At 42.1% G+C, this 20,253-nt stretch overlaps 1 protein-coding gene across 2 annotated transcripts; it reads right to left on the reverse strand.

Moving 5' to 3' along the window:
* Nucleotides 1–3,964: 3,964 nt before the first annotated feature.
* Nucleotides 3,965–17,709, reverse strand: LOC121300103 (F-actin-capping protein subunit alpha-1). Of its 2 annotated transcripts, none has more exons than XM_041228504.1 (10): nucleotides 14,184–14,294; nucleotides 8,077–8,140; nucleotides 7,731–7,782; nucleotides 7,458–7,521; nucleotides 6,905–7,111; nucleotides 6,419–6,498; nucleotides 6,112–6,190; nucleotides 5,493–5,564; nucleotides 5,209–5,271; nucleotides 3,965–4,245 (listed from the first exon to the last, which is right to left on the reverse strand). In XM_041228504.1, exons 1-10 carry the CDS (start codon nucleotides 14,277–14,279, stop codon nucleotides 4,105–4,107), a joined length of 918 nt encoding a protein of 305 aa, XP_041084438.1. In that variant the 5' UTR covers nucleotides 14,280–14,294; the 3' UTR covers nucleotides 3,965–4,104. The 2 variants fall into 2 exon arrangements, with proteins under 2 accessions (XP_041084438.1, XP_041084439.1); XM_041228505.1 differs by lacking the exon at nucleotides 14,184–14,294 and adding an exon at nucleotides 17,447–17,709 and having other exon boundaries at nucleotides 3,966–4,245.
* Between the last annotated feature and the right edge of the window lie 2,544 nt (nucleotides 17,710–20,253).

A 20,253-nucleotide genomic window follows, 5' to 3' on the forward strand; every position in this document is an offset into this window, starting at 1 on the left:
TCTTTCAGAACCGAGAAGCAGCAGAAATAAAATTAACTCATTCAGTACCAAGTGACAACCCGAGCAATGTGGGGTCAAAAGTCAGTATTTTTCGTTCACCCCGCGTGTTCTCCTAAATTAATGAATTTATACAAAGAAGTAATTGTTATAAAAATGAATTTCAAACAGTGAAGTGAGATTAATACAGGACCCGAAGCTGTTCTACACCGATATGATACAGTGTAGGAGGCTTGAAGAAACCACACACACAGGTGTGGTTATACTTGCGTCTAGAATAAAACGATTCCACCACGTCACCCTTCCTTCTTTTCTTTTATCATATCTGTTTTTATGTATTTATTTATTATCAACTGTTTGTCTAATTCAGCGGGATATTTGTTTTCATACAGAAACTACACAATGTGATGTGAACACGAGAAATCCCAGACCATAGCAGAAAGCTATACATTTGTATTTGACAAGGTGTGTAGGTGTGTGTGTTATAACCTGCTGACAAATTCAACCAACTAAGGTCCATTTTACATTTTTACAGACATGCATATGTATAAGTTAGCCCATCCTTGTTTTCCGTCACTGCAATAGGCATTGTATATGATAATATTAACACAACATCTCTCCAGTCAGAAATGTACAATAGCTGGTTGACACACCCTTACAAAAGTTAACACCCTTTTCCTTTGCCTTCTCACACTGCAAGTCTAACCCTGGACTCTAGTGTCTGCGCTTTTAGTAAGTGGTCTGTGTGTGTGTGGCGGTGTCTAACTCTAACTCTGAACTCACAATAACTTTTTGGACTGGTCACTACATAATTTATGGTTTCAGCCAGGCCTCTCACCCAGTTGTGTGTAAAATGCTGGGGCCCCTCCTGATCCACAGCGCTGTTATCTTTGTTGCCTGCTGTAGCCTTATCTGGCCAACATTTAAAGTTGATCGCTTTGTTTTAAATTCTGTATGGTCCCGTCCCAATTCTGCAAAAATGAAAGCGCACCCAAATCCTGATCTGGACACCCCCGGCCTGCCATTCAGTCCTGGGTCAAGCAGAGCCAGCAATCTGCTGAGGTTTGTTTTGTGAGTTGAACTAATGCCCCCTGGTGGTGAGGTTGAGGTCCTGACAAGAAAGGCACTGGAAATTGCATATTATACAATCCGCTCTGGACTGAAGGTAGCACTTTCTTAGGCGAGGGAGCAGTTCGGGCTCAATGCCTCAAGCCTGCCCTGCACTGGAAGGAGCACCCTTTCTCTTAGGAAGGTGAGGGAGCAGTTCAGTCTCAATGCCTCAAGCCTGTCCTGGTCTGGAGGCTGGAGGGAGCACCCTTTCTCTTAGGAATGTGAGGAAGTTGTTCAGTGTCCATACCTCAAGCCTGTCCTGGATGGAGCACCCTTTCTCTTTGGAGGCGAGAGTTCAGTCTCCTGCACACCAGGGATACATGCGCTGCAGACTACTGTCTAACGAGGGCCAATTCATTTCACATGTGAACTAAAACAAAACTGGGCAACAACGCCTTCATACTGGCGCAGATCAGCCATATCGGCTCCAAGAGTTTGAGTTTATATTTACTATAAAAATTGTTTCACCTTTAATACAACTACCAAATAACCCTGTTTTTTTACAGGAATTAACTACTCAGACAACCAGGGGGCACTCTATCCCATCTTTATGTTGGCATCTATATTTTCTTCAAGTCTTGGAGTCCCACTGTTTAACTTCTTAACACAAATCTGCAGTTCTCTTTAATAGTTTTCTGACTGCTTGTGGAAGTGTATGGCTGCAGACTGTTTCTCTGCTACAAATCTCTTCTCAGTATGTTTTCATTTTTAGCTAGACAATGAAAGGCTCAAACACGAAGGTCTTTCAAATGATTTATACACAGGTCTCCGGGGTGCAAGCCAGCGTGTTGTGTGATGACACTGCAGTGGCACGTCGGTAGGGGACTCCTCGGTTCAACAAAGCGTTATTAGAGGAACGCCCCACAGGAATGCTGTTATCACAGTTGTACTACAACTTTAGTCCTGTACTGATTTCCTTCTGCTGGTCTGAAGCCATCACTGCAGTGCACTGAAAGGGTTACCGTCTCTGAGAGCAGGGCGCGCTCGCGTGTCCCCGTGAAGCCTCAGGAAAGTGTTTTTTGTGGTTTTAGAACAGGTGTCGTAAATGACTCCTCTTTTCCAGTATTGAGTAATAACAGCACTGCTGAATGATACAGGAATCAGCAGGAGACCAGCGTCCGAGTGCTGCAAGACATCAGGCAACGTGCTGGGTGTGGAGGGCTTCTCTGACTGATACAAGAGACGTCATTGTGTGCAGCTTCGGGGCGAGAGACCTGCACAGCTGCTCAAACTGTGCTGTCCTGCACTCAGGAATATTAACCACAAGAAATATCCCTATATGCATGAAAATACATCTCTACACAAGATAAAATGCACTGGAATAAAACTTATAAAATTCTTATATACGATTTATGGCACCTATACCATGGAACACTGGCAACACACCGGCTTCCAGAATGGAACCATGGCAACACACTGGCTTCCAGAATGCACAAAGGAAAAAAAAAAAAGACATTGACAAGAACAGAATAACTCGCAGTGTATTGTCCATTGAAATGATCTTACACATTAGGACCCACGAGATAAATGGATGACATTGATGAAATAATACAGATGATTTCATTCCAAAACAGATGCAATAAGTTAGAGATGCTTTAGAGACACAGTACTGACTTTTCAATGGGTTTGGCCCAAGCACAGTATTCAGAAAGGTATGGTCTCACTAATGAGTCAGACAACTAGCCCTAGAACACATTAAAACCACCTAATAAAGCACTCCAAACACATACAACTCGCCAGGACCAGCCTACATTTACACAGGAGAGAGATTTTCAATTCCTCTCCCAGGATAACCCACGAAGCGAAGGGACCACAGTTGTATACATGAATGTTAGTTTAAGACCAGTGTTCCGAAGCAATTCGAAATACATCATTGTACAACCAAAAACAAGAAAATAAATCTATGTGTATAAAAAAAAAACATTTTAATTTGGTGCAAATCTTTTATTCCTTTTGAATTACATATTTTTGTTCATACAGTTGAATACAAAAAAAAAAAAAACTAAAGGGAAAACAAAAACATCAGTTGGGATTATTAACTGTTTTTATTTATTATAGTCGCTCTATAAAAACACGAGAGTGATTAGTTTAGGACAGAAAAGGGCTAACACCTGTAACACAAGGAGGGGGTAGTTAATGCTGCATACCACACTGGAGGTGTTTCTGTATAGAGGAAGCACTATTAATCTCATTCACACTGGATATTTACCCAGCAAGTTACCCCCCCCCCCCCCCCCCAGTAAACATGGTGCAGTCTTAGGAGGAACGCTGTGTTAACACAAAGAAAAACCATCCGAAAAAATTGCATAATCAAACCGCCTTTTTAAAAGAACGTAACATGACGAGGGAAACGAGGTTTTAAACTTTTACTGAAGAACAGCACAGCTTTGATACATGAGCGCATACCGCAAAGCCACTTCTATACCAGGGGTGGAGCCTCCCATGCACTAGGAAAAGCAATTCATCTCTGCCTTGTTTAACTGCTTTGAGTGCCATTCGAGTAGGGGAAACAATATCAAGTCCTGTGTGTTAGGGCTTTCACAGCTAGGGACAGAGATAGAGATATATATATATATAATATATATATATATATATATATATATATATATATATATATATATATATATATCTATATCTTTATAGATATTATACACGTATATAAAATGTAATTTGGGAGTGCATAACCCTAAAGTCTTACATTAAACCCTCACGGTGGTTGTTGGGATTTTTCAAGTGATCATACCGAATTAAACAATTGCTACAGCCGCGCACGACCTAATTTGCTATTTGATTAAGGTTGTCGGAATACGCTATTCCACTTGGGGGCGATGTGCGGGGCCAACGCAAACCCCTACTACTCCCCCCCCCCAACCCCCACCCATTCTAATATTCTTGGATTTCGTTTCAAGTCAGAGCACACATTTCGTGAGACCACACCTCGATTCTTTTTTTCTTTGCACACGTTTGTCAGAGCAGCAATCTCATGCTCTGTCTGCACTAAGCGTTCTGCATCTCTTTGCCGATCTTGTAGCTGAGGATCTTGTTCCAGTCTATCTTGGTGCGAGTGACAGGCAGTTGACGGCGTAAGGCTTTGAACGTGGTGTCTGACATGGTCTGGTAGTTCTCACTGATGGCAGTCTGGGGGGGGGTAAAGTAAAAAATGAAAAAGAGAGACCAGGGTTGTCCTACAACATCTCATCTCTACACAAAAATAAAACCACAAAACATTATACAAATTACACGGCAAATTTTCAAGACTTCTAAACCAAAACATACAAGTGTCTGTTGCAGAACTACACTGACTCGTTCAGACCATAAACAAAAAAAAAAAAAAACTCCCTTCCACTTTCGAGATCCTGTGATAAATGATCTTGTGATTACAGGAAAAAGGAATGGTAACAGATCCTGAAAATGATCTTGTGATCGACACAGAGAGCTTTAAGATTGCTCTTCATCAAAATCGCTCTCAAACGGAATTATTAACCGTATTTTTCCTTCTTTGTTGAGTTTGCTCCTATTTACTTCTGACTCTTGTATTTTATAACTGCTTTTATCTGTAATGTGATTTTTCATAATGTGATGATTTGCAATGTGATACTTTGTAAAAACTGTAAGTCACACTGAATAAGGGCGTCTGCCTTGAAATAAATAATATATTAAATTTTTTTCAATGGCCTCAAAGAAACTCCGTACAGGAGAGAAGAGAATTCAAACAATGGTTAAATTAGCCGAGTCAAAACACCTGTTCAAGATTTTTTTCTGTCACTTGACACAGGTGACCATATATAAAGAGTTGTACTATTCTTTTGGCCAATCATTAATCTTTATGATTAAGGTAGCAGTCAATACATTATTATAAGGGTTGTTCCCACACTTCCTATACATGTAAAATGTCATTGCATGCAGGAAATGGGTCATTTCAGAAATACCCAACCTGACTTCACACCCTTTAGGCTTGCGTTTAATCATATTTATACTTCGCTTGTGGGGAATTAGAGAAGCAGAAAACACCAGGACAGGTTTACAAGACTATGATCAGATTCAAAGAACAGTATAAAATCTCACGGTCTGACCAGCCAACAGGAATAGCTTTGGTCTTACCTGGTACTCGTTTTCTGCACTGTCAATAACTTTAACAAACTGCTTTGCAGTCTGAGCTTCCGTCTGTGGAAAGGAAACAGGATTAAGACTTCCTTACAAAAACTTGCAACACACCAGTCAACTGTTTCAAAAGGTTCAGTTTACTGTATGTGGCAGCCCTGTCCTAACACTTGCATTGCAAACATGGTTTGGCTTTCAATCAATGCCCAGGTGAATATCACATTCTAGAATTCATGGGTAGTTCTTGCACGTACCAGCACAATGGTGTGCCAGGATATACTTACAGAGATCGTCAAGGACTCCTGTACATCCTTATGGCTAACCAGCTGGACATTACCATCTTCATAGTAATGAACCTAAACACAAGAACACAGCAAGGCTTAGCTCTGACAGATGTTAAACCACAACAGGGCTGACTGTTTCAAAATTGCACCTGCCAATTCAAAACACACAACAGTAACAGAAGTGCTCTGTACTACACCCAGGCTTCGATAGGAATTAATCATGCAAATCCAAAATGTAAATCTCCACAACATGAAACACATGTTGGATTGCTCTAAAAATAAGCCAGTCACATGGAAAAATACCCATATACAAGAGAACAGGACTGCTGCAAGCATAAGAACGATGGCCTACTTTATAAAAAGACTTAACCCCAATGAGATAAGGGAAGCATGCACACTTCCCAACTGCACAGTCTAAAACACCATTGTGTATTCCAGACCCATGGGTTACAATACATGCAGCTACTGCAAGCAGCACTTGTGTATAACATCAGCCACTAAAGTCATCACGCAACAGAACGCTGCGGCGGTAAGTTCTCACCATGCAGAATCACACCGTGCCCGATACACGCCACTCTACACAAGGGTTCGTTTGCTTTTTTTAAAAGAGGTTCCCCACCTGAATCTTGAGGACTCCCACCACCTGAGCAGTAGACTGGGTGATGTTGAATTTCCACTCAGATCTCCAGCGGCCATTCCTGGAACAGACACAGTACACAGTCACTGTGGGCATTACACTGGAAATCAGGAAAAGCCATTTTCTAACTAAAATGTATCTCTTTATAAAACCCTCTTCATAATTAATTCATCCCAGTTTTTCAAAAGCACTGTTTTACAAAACACAAAAAAAAGACCTTTAGAAGTTTTTGTGAACAAAGACCAGATCAAAGTAATTAAGAACATAGTTAAAAGAAAAAAAAGTTTACCAAAAGTTTTTGGGCTGAAACTGGTGGCTCTCGATACAGGCAATAATGGTTTGCTGTCCATCAATGGTTTTCCCATAAACCTATAAGGAAGCAATGCAATCTTTTACATTTCTGTTACAATGCACATGCAATAATAAGAACATGGCAGTAGACCAAACACACACTATATGGCAGTTTCATTAAAGAAGGACTAACTTCCATAGTAAAGTGTTCATTTTTGTCCGACTCTCTTATAAATCAATTCCAACATTGATAAGCACTGCAATTAACTGTACTGACAACAAATTACTTACACTGAAGTCACTGTTAAATCCATTAAAATTGGCGTCAAATGAAAAGCAGCTGAATTACACAGTAATTACTAACGTCTCTAAAGCGATCAATTACAATCCCTTCGAAGGAAGTGGAAACGATTTTAAAAAGGAATTGCAATTGATAAACAGGAATTGCCCCGTCCCGTGTTGACTGGATTGTGGGTGTACGTACAGTGCAGCCTCCGTTGGGATAGTGATCCTTCACGTACGCTCGCAGGGCGCTGTCGCAGGCATCCCTCCAGGGTCTGAGAGCCGCCTCCCCCTCATAGGGCTGGGGGTCGCTGGCTTCTTTCCTCAACTGGTCGAACTTGAATGAAAGTTTGTTCCTCGGGTCAAAGAACCTCCCATGGCCCAGATCCCCGTGCTCTGTAATCAGGACCTGTCTCGGGGGGGGAGAAATTAGTTCTACAGTGGATTTAGGGATTTTGTTTCGGGGGGGGATTTCCATAGACAGCTAAATCCTAAAATCATGGGGTGTCCCGCAAGTCAGGGATAACAGGCATAGTCGTTAATATCTGCTTGTCTATTTCCTTCAGGTGTGAAATTCAAAGCTGAACATTGGCAGACAGTCAACAGGAGGTGGCCACCAGACTTAACCAAAATCAGCAGAAGACATTGCCGACCATGCACGGCACTGACGCATGACACCCTGTCTATAAAACGCTGGCCTGCGCGTATCGATTTCTCTCTGATATCGTTCCGACTGTTAGACATGTGCAACTTACCAGATCGTCATGATCCTCGATCTTGACAGGGGTAAACTGATCCATGTTGTAACGGGCAAATGCGCTGCAATGAAAAAAAAAAAAAAATTGACATTTCATCTTCAGCAGAGGTGAAACAAGTTGTTTTTCCCCCAGACCCAATCTGAAGCATGCACACTGTAGGGTTCGTCTCTCCCCGCCCCACCATTTCAGTTACATTATAAAAGAGGGTTAACTCTGCAGAAAGGCAAGGGTAACAGCCTCCCTGCTGGTATAAAAGCAACAAATACTCACTGCGCCGCCCCTTCCCTGAGAAGATTGTCATTGTTGAGCAGTAACCGCACATCTGAAAAGAACATTTCAGGATTCAATCACTCATTCTGAAGCTTTTTCACATCAGATATCCATGCAAATTGGTGGTCTAGATATGTAGAAGTGTGACACGCAGAGACATACTAACTTTAATATGCAGTCTCCCTGCTATGGGAGGGGTACAGATCCACTATAGTGTTCCCTTTTACAGCGAGACTTGCAATGAAACTCAAAGTGACTGAACACAGGGGGATTTCAAAAAGAATCTTGTTCACACCCCACGGTTCAAACCCAAATGTTTTCATGAGGAGTAACAGGGGTCACATACCATTGAAGACTTCGTTAAACTCTCCTGGAGGCGCATAGGAGACAAAATTGGCAGCTATGCGCACCTGTACAAAAGAATAGCAGAATTTAAAACACTGCGAATATATCTGAAGCACAGCACACACACACACACACACAGCAATTCCACTGACATGTTCACAACTAACCAACAGCAGCAACAAGCAGGAATGTCATTAAAGAGCGCACGGAGCAGGAAACAAAATCCTTTCTTTTATTAAAGATGACAGGAAATACTAAATCAAGGCGACTTTTTTCAAATGAAAAACGTGTGACAGCTTAAATGGTAAATGCCAGTTTCCACAGAAGGTTTATAATTGCAATCTGCAGTGTTATAACACAGTCTTACCCTTTATCCAACCATAGTGCTCAATTTTTCACTTTGAAACATATTTAGAAACTCAAGTAGGTCACCGTGACTCATGTGACCCAGATTCTACTACCACATGTCCATCGCAAGTTCCAACACAATCGTGCAGCGGAGTTCAACGCACAACACAAAACGCAACAGCGAAGCAAGTAAAGGAGGGACAAGAAAGCACAGTGCTGAACTGGCTCACCGAAGACATGAGAACCAGGGAAAAAAGCTCTGGTACAACATTTACAATTGGATCACTAAACCAAGGTGCAGCACATAGTCACCACATGCACCCTGCAGTGGTTTAAACATTAAAGAAAGGGTTGCAGGGAAGGGTTGAAACTAAACCCTGCTCAGCAGATTCCTCAGCCATGCCATTCCCTAGATAGCAGGAACCCTAGCCTGTGCTTTTCTTAGCAGGCAGTACTGCACACATCAGCAGGCAGTGCGACTGCCACCCTGCCAGCGAAGACACTTCAGCACAGGTTGCACATGACTCTAAAGGCAGCCTGTGGCAGGCTACTGCTCTCCGACTGTGTGGGGATCAGGTTGAGGTCATCTTACTGAAGTCAAGGTGCTGTCCTGCATCCAAAATGAACAGTAAAAGCAGTTACCCATTTTTCAGGGAAAGTTTGTCTTACTATGCTTGGCAATGGAAAGACGTCTAGAACGGTGCGATTCACCCAGCATTTCTGATGTTGGATTTAAATACCAGATAGACCCCCACCCCTTTCCCGTCTTCCACAGGCTACGAGAAGGGGTAGAATCTATTTTGTTTAGCTCCGATGGCATATTGCTCCCAGCCCAATTGAAGCTGACAGTAGTATCAACCTGTTTAAAATTCTCTTAAGTGTAAATGGCCAGGATAAATCAGCCGCAACACATTCCAGTTCAGTCTCACAATCAGTGCGGAAAGCAGGTCCCACGTAAAGAGGGAAAGTGGAGTTGCGTGTCTCAACTATAGAAACTGTAGGATCAGCCACGAAACAAAAGTTTCGTAATCGTCTTTTAGCAGGATCAGCACGTTGCATGACTAGCTTTGAAGAATATCCAGGCGAGCAACTGAAAGTGAATGTACTGCACTGTAAAGCAGCATCCTCTTTTAATGGAGAACTATATATACTCTAGGATCCACAGCTAGGAATCTTGAACCAAAAAAAGCCTGCACGACAAGCACTGCCGAGAAAAAGGCGATTCCGAGCAGTGCAGCACTTCCTGCCTCTCTCAGAGTCAGCTACTTTTACCATTTTAAGTCAACGAACTGCACTCGGAAGTCCCCACTTCTCGTTTCTGAACCGGTGCAAGCTTCCCGTGCTGCTCAAAACACCAAAGGCTTTTAACACAACAGCCATAAAAATTTCAAACAGATGGTTTTATAAACTAGGTAGACTCGACTGTAGCAGACGGCTAGGGTGTTCCCGTGCAAGCCTCATTTCAGATAGCAGCTGCGATCAATTACAGTTATGTAAAACTGTTCTGGGACAGACCCACGCTCTTCTCAAGTTGTGCTCCAAGCACCCTGACCCGAATACAACCAAACTGCGATGCAAACCTTGCTAATACCAAAGAACGCTTTCACTAGAGCTGCCTCCGTGGACTTAAGAAAGGCGGGTGGATTGATGCTGGAACTTGATGTCAAAGAGAAACTGTTTGTTTTCCTTATTCATTTAAGACAGTCAGAAGTAAGCTGACTGCATTCTTTACACTGCAGTGCAACAGTGCCCATTTACAATACTGTTTATAGGGTTACACACACACAATTCATTTTGACATGCCTGTTTGCTCACACATTTAAATACTCAGAGCAAACAATCTCTTTTTAATGGGCCCTGGTTTGAAAGCCCCCCCCCCCTGTAGAAATGCTATTTTATTTCCCCTTTCTACAATATCTTCAATAGTACGGAGTGGTTTCTTCAAGTTACATGTATCCAATAATGAATTAGTGTTTCTCTGCATCAGAACCCACCTGGTCTTACCAGAAAATCCAGTTAAAAGATCACCTTATCATGAGATTTCTCTGCTCAGGAAGTACTAGGATTTAAACTAGCTGAGAACGCCGGACTACCACGAGAGGAATTAAACCATTGTAATGGCATGAAACAACGTCATTTTTGATCAAAGTAATTTGTTTATTCCAAAAAAAAAAAAAAAAAAAACTGCATTGAGCTGGCTTTGGTATAGGCCTTTATAACACTATCATCTTTATTTTTATGCAGCACCTTTCATAGTGGACCACCATCCCAAAGCGCTTCACAGAGGCAGGCTGTGAACTGTGCATTACATGCAGAATCACTTACAATAGGACACTGATTTAACATCTCATCCGCAGGACGGAGCACAAGGAGGTGAAGTGACTCGCTCAGGGTCACACAGTGAGTCAGTCAGTGGCAGAGGTGGGATTTGAACTGGCGACCACCTGGTTACAAGCCCTGGACTTTAACCACTGGACCACACTGCCTCCTTGCGGGAAGGTGGTTCTGATTCTGTTAAGAGTGTACAGAAGCACTGAAGGAGCTTTAAATCTTCAGTGAATAAAGTTCTCTGTAAGGAAGCTGGTAAAAGGCATCGACTCAAACAGGTTTCGGATTTTGGTTTGTTTTTTTTGTGGCCCGTTGTTCATAATTCACCCGGTGCTTATTTCAGAAGAATGTCGTTCACGTTTGCAGATTTATTATTGTATTACACAATCCTTTAAATGGTTTGGAAATTCTTCAGCTAAATGGAATTCAATTAAGAGATGAAACGTCTCTAAACCCTACGGATAACGGATGCTTTGCTAGACAAGTCTGCAGACACTGCTGCCCTCCTCCTCCTCCTCCTCCTCCTCCTCCTCCTCCTCTCACGCTGACAGCGAAGCCTTTTACTGTACTTCCAGCCCACATAAAGGATTTGAATTCCTTCAAACAAAACAGGTATTAACTTTGCAATCTGCCTTTTGCTCACTTTGCACATTGATCTGAAACAGAGTACTGGCTTGGGTTTGACAGAAACTCTCACTGGTTTTCTGTCTTGTATCAGCTTTATGAAAGAAAACAACTTGAGTGTTAACTGTGATATGATAATATGACGAATGGGACAATATTAACCACTTGGATGCATTATGATTGTATCTGTCAAGCACTGTAGGTAAGCATCAAGTTCTTATTAATGCTTGATATATAATAAATACAGAAGCACTCATTTCATAACTGAATCCTACTTATAATTAATATTGATATGGAAATGATATCACCCTCTCTAATATGCCACACTTGAAAGATAATGAGAATCAAAACTATTTAAAAATAAAATGAAAAAGACAGGAAATGTTTAAAGCTGTAATTTTATACTGGGATCTGATGGGGATTCATAAAAAAAAAACAAAAACTTATTTTTTATTTCCTAGACCAATTGGAATGATAGAATTACCCCTTAATTCTCTCTATCTGCAGTTAGTCTGCGCATTGCTATCCCCATTGGAGGCTGTTTAGTTATCAGTGACAGTTATCAAAACCAGAAATCAAAGTATGCAACTTGCTGAAAATGCTGTGCAAAAACAATTAGACAAAGGGATATTCTGAATGCAAATAGCAGCCCTACTGCATGGACTACCGTATCTAGTCATGAACAGTTTAACCCAGCAACCACCCAATGGTGTTGCACCCGTGCATACGGCACAATATAATACCTCTTCAGCACGTCGCGTTTGCAAAGCAGCAGTTGCTTCTCTGTAGGGATGAGGTTTACCAAGGCTTTGCTCCAACTTGCAATGAGTGCACCATTTATTTTTCTTAACAGAAACTGCTAATGTTTTAAAATCTTAAAAGAAAAGCACGGGACTAGCAGTGCAAATGCATCCACACACTGTGTGACAACCAGACTTGCTTTTTCATTTCGGGAATTAGTTTTACCTGTGTATGTTTAACCGGGCAAAACACAGGGTTTAAACGAGGGAAAATTACTAGCGCTGGTGTGGTGCGACACCACTGCCGTCCACAGCTTCAAAGTGAATTCTGGACATTTTTTTACAAGTTGCCTAGATCAGAAGAAATGTCAAAAGCAACTAGCAAGGAAAGGTTCAGTTTATACCCTAAGCTACTCATCTGCTGTGTAACTTTAAACACAGACGTGAAACCACAGTACAGTGTAACAAAACAAACAGTAAATAAATGCAAACAAATCCCTTATGAGAAGGAGGTCTACTTAAACCGCAGTAAACTCACGTATTTTTCGCAGGTAGGTTATGTTATAAAATTAGGATTTGCGAACCTGTTTAAACATTAAATAAACCCAGACAATATTTCAGACCACCGTAAAAGCCTAACAATAGCAGTACTTGCTTCCTTACTAAAACAGAGTGCTGTCATTTGTTAAAGGCATGCATGCAGCATCCCCCTGCAGTTGCTGCTGACATTCTCTGTCTAGTGTGGACTTGCCCATACATTGAGACTGCACCTTCTGCATCCACTGAGTTGGTTGGAAGTGTAAGGCAAAGCTTTGCCAAGTTCTACAGATGTGGAAATCGCTTAGAAACAGCCCCAAAACTCGGCTACCCAAGGGCATCTGGCATACTTTAATAAAGGCAGCATGTTTGTCATGTTATTTGTCCCATCCAAAAATTCATTTTATTAGTACCGAGTGAAAACAAAGAAAACGTGCCTATTCGGGTCTAAAATTCTAACTGCGTTTAAAAAGCAAGCACAGCAGGTTGTTTGAAGCGAGGTGGCTGTGCTGGATCAGACCTGTAGTGCGGATTTAACTTGGCAACAACCGACAGGAATACTTTTTGTCTGCGTGTGTCTAAATTGAACCTTTTTGGCTGTCCTGATGAAAAACAGACGCGGCTGAGAAAGGTCAAACAAAAGACTTTCGACAACGAAAATGCAAGACAAAGTCGTCGAGACATCCCTTTCGTTTAATGTATGATTCTGAAGCTAAATAGCGATCGATCGTATTTTCTCCAAAGACACATTACAAGATGTGCAAAACAATTACCTCCATCTGCATGTACAGTTTCTTTGGGAAATATCTTGACACGATCAGCCAAAATATACTTAACACTCTTCGCTTTGTCATCCATATCTGGCATTATACCTCCAATGCTGAAAACTAGATTTTAGCAACTTAAATCAAAACAATGCAGCACTGATTTTGTCCCACCCCCTGCTGTACAGTGCAGGTCACAGAAAAGCCAGTACAGACGCACTGATAGGCTGATTAAAACATTGTTGTCATCTGAACAGTAAACAAGAACGTTAACTGCCGAAACCTCATATAACAAATATTTAAGGAGCAAAGATTCCTAAAAACAAAAAACGGTAATCACGATTACGTGCTGTAATGTCGCTTCCTTATTTTTTTTATTTTTTTTTCGGGATAAGGATGTCGTCTCGTCATAAAGTTTGCGTCGCGCTAGTTTAAGTCTCTTACATTGTGCAATAGTTAATTTAAAACAAGGTTTCTTTTTTTTTTTTTCCCTTTTCCATATTTGTCCGGTATGCATTGGCCCCTAAGTGAATTTCGCAGTGACCCTTCAATTTCCAGATTTCGCGATTTAAGTAGACCCCCTACTTATAAGCCTATCTGTAGTACAACTTAACTAGCTCCAATTACCACTAAATGATCACACGAGATCTACTGTGTGTGAACTATTAACTAAGACTCGTGTGTTTACTTCTGTATGTTGCTCACGTTCATTACAGTGAATCTGCAGAAAGCCAGAGCAGATTCGTCTCCACAGACGAATGACTTGCCTTCCACTGCGTCCAACCCCAGACAACGTCAACAGGCGTCAGGAGGTCCCGATGCCAGGTGGATAAAGCGTTGTTCAGGGAGTGAAACGTCTCCATCAGAAACCACGCCTTTCTTTACCTGAATCGTGCTTCAATTCAGTTACAGGTTTACAACTTCTACTTCACAGATGAATGTGTTCTGTTCCGCTGTTAAGACAAGCAGTTAAACACTTCTGGAAAAGTTACTGTTGAAAGAGTTAGCGGATTGAAACGAGTTCCATGGAGTGTGATACTGTTCTGTTATTGGAAGGGAGAGGTCACCAGAAAAGAAACATGATAAGAGCCAGGTCACCACCCTCCAGGATTCAGCAGTTTCAACACAGTGATTCAACAGCAGCAGTTTTACAGCGCTGTAAAAAGGTGTATCCCAGACAGAATGCAGGAAGCCTCCCTTGTGCTTCTGCTTCAAGACACGACTACTGCAGGAATAAAAGAACCTTGAGGGAGCAAAAAAGAAAACCATAATTGAAGTGACTGGCACAGGGTAGAGCAAGTGAAATGGATGTATTTATTCCAGCATTGCAAACCTGTGCCCAGGGGTAGCAGGAGTCATGTGCAGCTGTGTAAGAGACACCTTGGCTTGAGCTTCACTATAAATCACAGCACATACTGCTGCTGCCTCCACTGCTATGAAATCACCCAGATTTAAATGAATGCCTGTCTCATTGCATACTGCTACTGCATGGTCATCTGGTGTTCTTGCATCTACAGTTATAATTCAGGGCTGGGATAAAGCTTCAGGCTTTAGTATACAGCTAAATCGGTCACACCTGGGCTATTTTCTGCATTAGCTAAGCTTATTAAAATCAGGAACTATTATGCAATAATTGCTACAATTTGGAGCCCCTTTCTGACCTCTATAAGAAAGCGCCTGCGACTTTTCACATCCTGCAACGATTTTAAAGAAGCCGAGTGTTTCTCCTGCACACACAACCAGTCAGGTCTTCACCAAGTACCACCCGTGCATTAGCTTTTAGTCTAAGATTATGATCAGTCCCCCGTGCACAGGAAGACTAAGGCAGGAGGTGTTGAGTGTAAAGAAAGACGAAGAATCGCAAAAGCCCTGTAGGGTCAGGTGCACCAAAGATGTTGCGACAGACTATGTTTTGATATCAGTAACACCTTTATGAATAATTATTTTTTTCTTTCTTTCCTGGAATAAATTACTTTATAGCAACCCCGTTACTCAGTTTATGATTTTGTAGGCAAAAAAAAAAAAAAGAAAATGCCATCTACATTTATATTGGAAAATTTCTGATCAACGTTTTCACATGCTGTTTCATTTCTGAATCAACGTTTTCACAATCCATTGGCTGTCATAAGGCTATAGTTATAAATGTAATCACAATTCTCAGTTTAAAGAAAGTATTTTACATTAAATCAGTTTAATACTTTCAAATGAATAATAGTTACCATGCATTAGAAAATGCATCTCTGACTTATCTTGAGTGTGCAAATAAACGTCAATGAAAATTCCGTTTAGTCTAATAATTTGTTTGGTAATGTTATGGACTGTTTAATAGATCTCTATACTGACAGGCAACCCCACACTAAGTAAAATAAGATGTACAGAAAATTGCAAAGAAACATTCTACAGTAATAATAATATCATCAGCATCAACTCCAAGAAAACTGAACACACATTCTGTAGTTTTGTATTAACATTCATCAGGACAACCACAGAAGAGAGCTGCACAGAACACAATTACAGCACACCTTGCTTTAAGGCCAGTATAACCCTTCTATAAAGCACGGCAAAGTGTGAAAGCACAGTTACGCACGCATCGCCCACCCCTTGTCAGGTAGCTACAGAAGGGTATTAATAAACAGCGGCGTATCTATAACACCCCTGGAAAGGATGCCAGTCCGCTTGCTTGTTCGTGCAAGCCCTCCGACTGCAGCCTGCCGCTAACAGTTTGCAATCAGACACTCTCGGTGTCAGCAATAGCAGAGCAGGGAACCTACCGCACCCTTGCCTCCCTGACCGCATTTGGATTTCAAAGCAGACTGAGCTGACAAGCAAGAACGAAACTCTCCGACTGCAAGCAACAGCCCCGCTGTATTTGGCCTCACAGCTGTCTAGACGTTTATACGTAAATATGTTTTTCACCGTGTTTTAAAGAAACACGGTGTAAAACATATTTAGTTACCCCCCACCTCTTCAAATTCTTACATTGTTGCGCAATATAGTATTTTGCGTCCACCCCCCCAAAGAGGTGTAGCCAATGCCATTTCCTGAACTTGAAAGGCAATTAAACAGTATCCAGCTTGCTGATACAATATCTATTTTAATGGCATTTTTTTTTATTGTAATCACATTGCGATTAAACCAGAATACAAAAGTCTGGCGCAAACTGTTAGCGTGGTTCGCCATGCATCGTTCAAAACGACACCAGCACGCCAGACTGCTGTTAATGAAAGCAAGAGTTAGGACGCTGGAGCCGAAGTTACTGCAGAGCTGCCTCGGATCCGCGCTTCAAACCACATTCCCAACCTCATAATCGTGTTAATGCACTGAAATCATACCGGCCGAGGGCAGCGAATAACGCCGGCTGATAAACAGAGTAAATGCACTAACCTTCGCATCCACAGTTTTACATTATTATTATTATTATTATTATTATTATTATTATTAGCTCAGAGTTTTTTGTCTGAGGGGATACTTTGCAAACAGGAAGTAGCTCGAGTCTCAACACAAACACGAAACAGGCCCGATGCAGCTATTACTGTCGACACACATTAAAACTGAATATATTAATAGAAATAATAACCAACTCATTTCTGCCTAAATAACATTCAATCATATATTCTTCCTGTGGCGCTACAACGGAGATTAATTTGAAGGAAACTCAACGCCGTTCAGACTGAATGTTGACAGCACGCTTCTGGAAGGTTAAAGGACACCACAGTAAGAAACTCACAAAAGCGGTTCACTAAATGAAATTATAATATATATATATTATACATGCACGCGTTAAAAAATGCTAAACACATTTTAAGAAGTGCAGTCTTATTCTTTGAATAAATATACAGCCTCAGCAATTTGCGTAGCACGGATGCGGGGCGGGCAGGCGGGCTCGAAACAGCGTCGCGCCCTTTTCTACCGCCGGACAGACCAATCGCGTAACGCCCACGCCCGTGGCGGCCGGGAACTGGCCTGTCTTTGTTTTTTAATGTGTTTATTGTGTATGTAGGTACTGCGAAATTAAAAACGAGCCCCCTACCTTCTCATCGTCCGTAATCTGCTCTTCGAAATCTGCCATCTTGGCTCTTGTGAAGCAAACCCACTCAGCGGTGCACGCTGGGAGCGGAGCTGCCCCGCTCCGGGTGAGAGAGGAGCAATCAGCGGCGAGAAAATGAGCGGCCACTGCCCTCCCTCCTGCCAAACAACCGGGCTTTGCTAACGGGGTAACGCCCGGTCTGCATAGGGAGCACGCAAACACGCCCGGCCGCTGCGGGATTCCCAGACGCGAATGGCGCTCCCGGGTTGCTCGGGAGTCTCACTGCTGCAAGTCACTCAGTTTAGTTACAGCGTGAGTCTCTGATCGTGTTTGAGTGGCAGCCGTCAACGAGGTTGCGGGGTGAAAGATGCGTGTTCGAGTTTATCTAGTGGGAATTAATGCAGCACCCTTGCCCGCTTGCCCCCTTGCCCCCTTGCCCCTTTGCCCCCTTCACAGGATGCTAGGCTGCGCTTACAGTCGTGCAGAAGCATTGCAGTGAAAAGGTGTGGAACAGGCTTCAGTTTAAAATACAGGTAGTTTAAAACTAGTTTAAACATGTTTCATTTTTACGTTTGGAATCACAATTAAACTATCTGGACAGATTTTTTTTAACTGAATAGCACTAAGCCAAATGGACATACCCCTGGTTTTAACTAAATTAATTACAGTTAATCACCCGATAATGACTTAATTATCGCAGATAAAGCGGATTAGCCAGCCGCATTTGATAACGCTAAGGGGAAACGCTGCAAATTAGTGCTGAACGAGGTCTGTGAAAAAGACCACGTGTAACCTTATTCTAATAAGGGAATCCTTACTAGCTTCGCATATTAGCTTGTGTAGGTAATAAAAACCATTGTATTCGCTAGTACCTGCTTTAGCCTGCGGGTATCCACAGGTATCAAACCAGTAATGAAACCTGGATATTAATGCCAGTCAAGAGACCAACAGACTGTCCTTGACAGGTACATAGAGTCAATTGCAATACATTCATGAGAAAGGACTTACGAGGCACAGCAATGCCTTGCTACACTTTGCCATGCTCACAACGGTTACAGTGGCCTTTACTGTCATTTGTTCCGTGGAGTTGTGGCGTGTGTGTGTCCGTATGGATGCTTAGTCGGTAATGGGAAAACACTTCAATTCTAATTCCCGGGAAGAAAGCACTAATGGCCCTCTGCACACTGCACAGCCCCAAACTCCTCAAATCCCATGTGCTTGCAAACTTTTTTTATGATTGTACAAAGATTACGGCAAATCAAGCGTTTTGACAAGAAGTCTTTTACTGCGTATGTAGTAGTCATAGTATGGATGGAATAATACTTATTTAAAAATCAATTCAACAGATCCCCCTGACACTATAATAGACTCCTCTGAAGAAGCACTGAAACGTTTGTCTGCTTGACTCCAGTTCTATAATATATGTTACTGCAGCTTTAAATAAAGGGCGTTCCATTTTTTAAATGGGCGGGGCTCGATATTTACTTATTTGGAATTTTTGCTTCATGGTCTCTCCTCATTGGCTGACACTGAGAGCAGTTCATGAATAATGGCACATGACTCTTAGTCGTGAATGAGTTAAAAACTGAGCAACAGGTTTTATTAGCAAGCTTTATTAAATGTCTCTTTTGCTGCCCTTCTAAAGAGCGAGGCGGGCCTTTATGCTCAGTGGTGTTTTTTTTGTTTCTTCTCTCCCATGACTTGAGTAAGCTTTTTGAACCCAGGTCTCCCAAAGTGCTTGGTGGTACACTACCCTACAGCGCCACCTAGCATCCAAAAAGGAACATGTCTTACCCTCATAGTTTTGTTTACTATCTGCAGGTTATGTTTCTAAGCGACCACCTGCTCAGTTCCAAACACGTGATTATCGACTACAGGCAAAATACCAAGAAATAAAATTTGCATAAACATCTCGTCTGTTTTCACAATCTCATTTATTCATTTATTCATTTATTGCATTCGCATTCGCATCGGATCCTGTGCAGGTCTTGTGCAAGTTTGATCATTGTAAGGTATTTTCCACCAACGTTGCATCCAATGCTATTTGCCATTTAAGTGTCATCTTTTACACACAGCTGTCGCAGCCCGTGATGTCAGGCAGGTCGCTGGAGACTGGCGCTCTACAGAGATGGGGCTCACATAAAAACACAAATATGAATGAGCACAACTGGGGCACCTTACTATATATTATATCGGCAAATAATATCCCCGTTCCATTAAAGGTGAAACAACTTCCAGAGTTAATGTTTCATTTTCGGCAGTTCAGTGCAGTGCAATTTAAAGAAACCTAGTTTCAGCACACAGTCAAAATCCTTTGCAAATCCGAATATACTGTCATTAAAAGAATTTGGCGACAGAATTCCACTTCAGACTGTATGAACCGTTTAAACCAATTAATAAATACATAAATAAATAAACGCAAGTCCCGTTCTACAGTTTTAAAGTGCGTCTCTCTCCCCTCTCTAAAGGAGGTCTGTCGGGCGGTGTTTGGGTGCCCCCTCTCCCGTCTACCCTCTCTCCCCCTCTCCTCTCTCTCTTTCTCTCTCTCCCCTCTCTCCTCTCTCCTCTCCCTCTTAACTGAAGTCTCTACCCGTCCTCTTTCTCCTCCCCTCTCCCTCCTCTCTCTCTCCCCTCTCTCCCTCTCTCCCTGTCTCTCTCCTCCCCCCTCCTCTCTCCCCCCTAATCCTCGTTCCCCTATCTCAAGACATCCAGGTCTCCCCTCTCTCTCTCCCCTCCCTCTCCCCTCTCTCCTCTCTCCCTCTCACTCCCTCTATATTTCTCTCTCTCTCCTCTCTCTCATCTCTCTCTTC

Source organism: Polyodon spathula, chromosome 25 (assembly GCF_017654505.1).
Source record: "Polyodon spathula isolate WHYD16114869_AA chromosome 25, ASM1765450v1, whole genome shotgun sequence".
In the NCBI taxonomy this organism is placed as follows: Eukaryota; Metazoa; Chordata; class Actinopteri; order Acipenseriformes; family Polyodontidae; genus Polyodon; species Polyodon spathula.